Raw genomic sequence first — 6,357 nt, forward strand, 5'->3', positions numbered from 1 at the left:
TAATACAAAAGACATGAAATTCTTATCATGAAACATTTACCTAACCCATTATCATGAAACATTTACCTAACCCATTATCATGGAACATTTACCTAACCTATTATCAATTTGTATCAATTTGTACCATAAATTATGGATATCAAGTGCACATTTTGTCTACAACAACATGATAGCTGGCCATTTCATGTAAAATGGGAAGTTTGTCATGCAAATCCTCCTATTTTGCACTCCTATTTATTTGGCCACTTCAATTTAGCCTATAGCATTTTCAAACATTTTCACATAGGTTCTATTTCATAATTTCATCCCCTTTTTGTTATGGAACAAAAATTAACTAAAATTGTCGGGTTCTATCTTAAGTTTGGGCTTTCTAGAGGCCCACTAACATAATTAAACCTATGCCAACATTCACATGATTCCCGAAAATTGGGGCATTACATGGTTAGTCTGATTTAAAAATTAATCTAATATTTTGTTTACGTTTAGCTAAAATTTAAAATGTTAAAGTCGAGTTTGACTGGTTTTGCTTGTATTAATATTTTAAAAGTTTATTTTATATAAAACAAATTTTAAAAAATACAAAATATCTAATACACAAAAATATTAAAATAAATATTTTCAATAAATTGAAAATACATTAAAAAGTTTTTATATTTGAATAACATTAAGATAATTTTTACAATAGTAGTAAAATTAATAATAAAATAAAAGTTAGACAATACCCAAAGAATAACAATAAAATAATAACATTATAATAACAAAATGGTGGCAAAAGAACAATGAAAGAGAAAGTTTAGACTGATCTAGGCCGGGCCGAGCAAAAAAACTCCCACCCAAATCTAAATAGGCCTTATTTTTGTCCAAGCTCATTTAATTGGTTTATATTTTTACTCATTTGAGCAGGCCTTTAGGCCTAGATGGGTGACCCAACCCATGACACCCATGATCAACTTTAATCATCATCACTTTGTGATTAATGTTTTTGTAATGTATGCTAAGTGAAGTTAATAGTTTAAACTTATAAAGATTAGTTTGATATTTATGAGAGTTAATTAAAGATATTAGGTTAAAAAATGAATTTAGGTGGAAAGATTAGGGGTGAGTTTGGATGGGCAGTGCGTTTACTTGCGATTAGTGTAAAAACAGTGGTGGCGGTGAGATTGAATACTGTAGCAGTACTGTAGCGTGAGACAAAAAGTAAGCTAAACGCACAACACCGCACTACACCGCCGCGCCAAACCCACCCTAGATTCGTTTAGATTATAGATTCACCTTAGATTTTTATATTTAAAGTTTGAGATTCATTAGATTTGTTTTACTTTCTTAATCATAGTATTTATAAAAATAAATACAAATATTAAAATTAATATATATAACTTAATCCGTGTGAATAGCATAGAATAAAAAACTAATTTATTTAATATGATATATAATATTTAAAATAAATATTATTTAAGTTGTTAATGTTTAATATTTGAATAAAAGAAAAAAATTGTATATAACAATAGAAAATATTAAATTAAAAATAATATATGTTTTAATAAAAATTAAAAATAATATAGACATGCATATAAGCATAAAGGCTAGATATGCATGTTAAAATGTATAGTTTTTACCCAATATAAGTATCATACTAAAAAATCACATTAAAATGTTAAAACTCAAATATTAAATAATTATTAAACTTTAAAAATTCAAATAAGAAAAAAATATTCTTGTATAAAAATAAACAAGTTTAAATGTCATGCAAATTATAATAGTTCAAAATAAGGATATAAATTAAAGATAGTATATAATATAATTAACCCAATCAAATTTAGACAATATATATAACTATTCAAAAAATAATTTAGATTACCAAAGCCCAAAAGGCTTATTTAACACTCCTTCTTAAAAAAATTTAAAGGAAAATTATGATTAAAATAATTTTTACAATTACAAATAATGGTGTATAATGTTGTAAGATCTTCACACATGATTAAATTGGTTAAATTATCAACTAAATCATTAAATTAATTATTAGTAAAAATTAAAAATAAAATTTATTATTAATTGAATTGATTAATTTTTAATTTTTATTTTAAATATATAAAATTAATCAAATCATCTATTCTAGATTCAGTGTGTGACTGATGGATGAAACAATAAAATTATAAAATGGAAATCACTTGCACAACCTACGTTGCTTCATTGAATTAAAATAGTTTAAAATTAAAAAAAATTAAAATTTATACATTTAATCCGAAATATTTTAAATTTCTTTCCACCAGCACTTATTATTATTTTATATTTACATATAAAGTAAGCATGTAGCATAAATATATGATTTAAATAGCCATATTCAATCTTTTATTGATACAAATAATTAAAAATAATTAAAAGCAAAAACAAAAACAAAAACTACTAATTTTCCATTTCCCATGCTAATTTTCATGAGAACAAATAAACCTAAAATTATATATATTGTAATGAAAGGAAACAAATTGTTTACATTACATCTTACTGGCTTAACATTTATCTCACACACACAAAAAAAAAAAATACAAAAATCAAATACATTAATATATTTATTTGGATCCTACTAATGGGAATATAGAAACTAAACCCATTATCACCAGCTAATGATCTAGTCATAACCTCGGATGTGCTTTGTTTTCGAGTTTAGGAGACTTTGTAGGTGATAAAGGAAGCTGATTTATATTGTGATTGTCAGCTTGTGTTCTAATTTGAGTAGTTCTTTTTCTAATGATAGATGGTGTGTTTTTAAAACTTTTAGCTGCACTTCTCAATATTGATTCCAGACCAATGTAACTATTTGTATCAGGAAATTTACCAGTCATCTCATTGCTTGAGGACCCAAAACAAGAAGCTGAAACAGGAGCATGTAATGAATCACTCAATGGTTGAGATGAAGATCCGGCATGCATTCTTGCAAGAAAGCACTGTGAAGTTATTCTTTCATGATTCCCAAAAGTAACATTATAGTATGATCGAGAATCACAAGAATGCATTTGACAGTTTCTTGGCAGAGGATCACAAGAGTGCACTCGGCAATTTTCGATAGTCAGATCTTCGTATCTCTTAATAGATATGTTTAGAGAAGATGGTTTCATTATCCCATTTGCATCTTTACACATTGAAAAGAAACTGATACTTCTTCCATGATCAAGATTCTGTTCAAGTGGTTTGCTTATGTCTAATGATATGCACTCCGCTTTTGGGCTATGATCGACTGCATTAATTCGAGAAGCAGCCATAGCGTCTACTTTCTTCCTCACCGAGGAGTTCCAGTGATTCTTTATCGAATTTTCTGTCCTGTAATAGGGAAAAATAAAGCTGTTGTTCATTTATTTTGTTCTGCATAGATCCATTGGATACTTTCCACATACCTGCCAGGAAGAAGCTTTGCGATTTCCGCCCACCGGTTCCCATACGCCCCGTGCGCACTAATAAGAATCAATTCTTCGTCTTCAGTCCAAGCAGTTTTCTTTATATCTGGATTCAAGTGATTACACCACCTGAAACAAAAATGTACATATCAGAAAACAACATATGAATCAAAGCTATACGTTATCATGTTATCGACAAGTGATCAAGCACCTTTCTCGACATTGCTTGCCGATACGTCCTGGTAAGAATTTAGCTATTTCAGACCATTTCTTCTTCCCTTGCTTCTCCACAAGCTCAAAGATAAGATCATCCTCCTGAAAGACCGAAAGGGAAAAAAGAATAAAGCATTGCCATATCTAGTCTTCGACAGAGTCTTATCTGATATATAAAGCCGATACATAAAAAAGGGGGAAAACATCATTCCAATAGCAACCTCTTTGGTCCAAGGTCCTTTAACAAGATCGGGATTTAAAACCTTCTGCCATCGATGCAGGCATTGAACATCTGTTCTGTGAGGCACCGATTCGGCTGCAAATGATTAGGAAAACCATGTAAACAATCAATGTGCAACATGATACACTAAGAGATCATGTTCTGTCACACTTCATTTAAACACCAACACACACATACCTATCTTTTTCCAGTTTTTGCCATTAAACTTTTGGACAGCAATGGTCAACATGTTGTCCTGTTAAAAAAGACAAAGCTAACATTAGCAACTAATAAGAAACAACAAGTTAATAGAAGCAATGGGATTCAATTAAATCGCAATAAAATCACCTTCTAATTCAAGCAATCTCACACACAAACACTAAAAGAGTCACTAAAGTTGAAACACTCAAAAGGATTCAACTTGCAATCATGTCACGTTTATCACATTTGTGTGTTTATGAATATCGTTCATTATTTAAATAGCATCTAATGGCACTTATCGTGCACATATCATCATTTAAATACTAATGATACTAACCTCCTCCTCTGTCCAACCTCCCTTAGTTGATCTTCTAGTAGGACCCGAAATCCTCCTACAAGAACAAAATAAGCCTGGTTAGAGCAAAAATTACGATGAAATATATACACATTCATATTCATAATTGATATAAAAAAGAGTTAAAATAAGAGAAAATTAAAATACCCTTGAACAGATACTGTCGATTGAACAGCATCAATGGTTGTGGTGTTATTATCAGTATCAATTTGTTCCATGCTTGAAAATACACTAATCCCAATATAAGTAACTTTTTCTAAACCCTAAACGAAGCCTTAACCAGCAAGGCAGAGCCACAAATCCTTTTTTTTTTTTTTTTCTAAACAAACCTTCAAAACTTGAACTTTGATCTTAAATCCAATGAAACATAAAAAAGGGTTTTCTTTTTTTCGAAAAGGACTGTTCTAAAAAGTTTCTAACTCCTTTAAAAATATTTGAAATAATTAATAAAATCCAATAATTTTAAAAAAAAAGAAGAAAGAATGAAGGGAATTGATGATATTAATAGATAAATACAAGAACTGAAGAATAAGTAGCAGAGTTGTCAAGAGCTATCTTTTATTTTATCATAAAATTGGCGGGAAAGTAAGTGATGGAAAGTTGGGAATAATAGGAATATATATATATATATGATTTAATTAGAAATTTTAAAATTTTAAAATAAATTTATTAACAAATTTAATCAGCATATATTTTAAAAATAAGGGATAAATATCAAAATTACACATGAACTATGGTTTAATGTGTATTTGTATACGTGAACTTTAATTTTGTGCAATTTTATACACGAATTTTGATATGATCCAATTATTGTAAATTATTAACACACTTATAGATATAACATCATTTTATGTTTATATACCGCATGCATAAATAATTATATTTATTGAATGTAAAAATAATTTAATGTATTTATTTTTTAGATGCATATGATTAAATCGTAATTAAAATTTTAAGTATACATTTAAACCACAATTAAAGTTTCACGTGTAGAATTACATCAAATTAAAGTTTATGTACATAATTATAAATTAAATTAAAATTCATATATAATTTTGAGATTTATCACTTAAAAAAACATTAAAAGTCTTATATAAAAATAAGTTGTTAAACCATCTCAAAAATGTCTACTAGTTGGATGGATAACATTTTTTTGAAACATTCAATTTTTTAATCTTTTGTTTTATTTTTTGCATTTAAATTTTAGATAACGTTTTTAAAAATATTAAATTTTCTTTAATTTTTTGTTATCTATCTATATTTTTATAAAAAAATTTAGCCCGAACAATAAACACGACTAGTGCGACTCAAACCCAAATCACATTTGAGCCGATAAATACTTTTAACCATCAAACCATTACATGTAGTTTATAATCATCCTTCTTCAAATAGCTAAATTACAATTTTCACATATAATGTTTAACTTTGTTAATTTAGTTAAACAATTTATTCCTGAATTTGTAGCAACATTTTATTTGAGGACCAACTCCTATTTGTCCCTATCAAACTTTATTAATTTAAGCTCTCTATTTTTTTTTTTTTCTTTCTAATATGAAACTCACTCTTTTCTTTATATATAGAAATCAGATTAAAATAGTTTCTGTATTATTAAATTAATTATTAAAGGGATTAATTTAATCTAGTCCCTATAATAAAGCGATTTAATATTTGCTTTTACTTATATATATAATGACAAATTAATTTATTTAACCCTCTTTATATAAACAATCAGGTTAGAGCGAATGAAAAGTTAACGTTCATTAACTTTGTTAATATGAAATCCTAGTGGTATGACATGTAAGTAATTATTTTTTTATTTTTTATAATTTGTAATAATTTTAAAAACAAATTTTATACTTTTAAATACATCTTGAACACCCATAAGCTCTATAGAAAGGTTTGAAAGCTTGGAGAGTGTAGCAAAATGTCATAGAAACTCTAAAATATTTCTCTATAGCTTATTTAAGTGTCATAAATTT

At 27.4% G+C, this 6,357-nt stretch overlaps 1 protein-coding gene across 1 annotated transcript; it reads right to left on the reverse strand.

Moving 5' to 3' along the window:
• Positions 1–2,630: 2,630 nt before the first annotated feature.
• On the reverse strand, positions 2,631–4,624 carry LOC108458644 (transcription factor MYB3R-3-like). Its single transcript, XM_017758050.2, has 7 exons — positions 4,526–4,624; positions 4,361–4,415; positions 4,021–4,078; positions 3,824–3,918; positions 3,601–3,704; positions 3,390–3,518; positions 2,631–3,315 (listed from the first exon to the last, which is right to left on the reverse strand). Exons 1-7 carry the CDS (start codon positions 4,594–4,596, stop codon positions 2,631–2,633), a joined length of 1,197 nt encoding a protein of 398 aa, XP_017613539.1. The 5' UTR covers positions 4,597–4,624.
• Between the last annotated feature and the right edge of the window lie 1,733 nt (positions 4,625–6,357).

The sequence above is a fragment of the Gossypium arboreum genome, chromosome 12 (assembly GCF_025698485.1).
Source record: "Gossypium arboreum isolate Shixiya-1 chromosome 12, ASM2569848v2, whole genome shotgun sequence".
In the NCBI taxonomy this organism is placed as follows: Eukaryota; Viridiplantae; Streptophyta; class Magnoliopsida; order Malvales; family Malvaceae; genus Gossypium; species Gossypium arboreum.

Excerpts from the sequence above, each read along its gene's own strand:
- LOC108458644 (XM_017758050.2), bottom strand. The coding sequence starts at position 4,596 with ATGGAACAAATTGATACTGATAATAACACCACAACCATTGATGCTGTT. Across the intron at positions 4,416-4,525 it reads TCGACAGTATCTGTTCAAGG|GAGGATTTCGGGTCCTACTA; the intron begins GTATTTTAATTT and ends TTGTTCTTGTAG. Across the intron at positions 3,519-3,600 it reads GGCAAGCAATGTCGAGAAAG|GTGGTGTAATCACTTGAATC; the intron begins GTGCTTGATCAC and ends TTTTTGTTTCAG.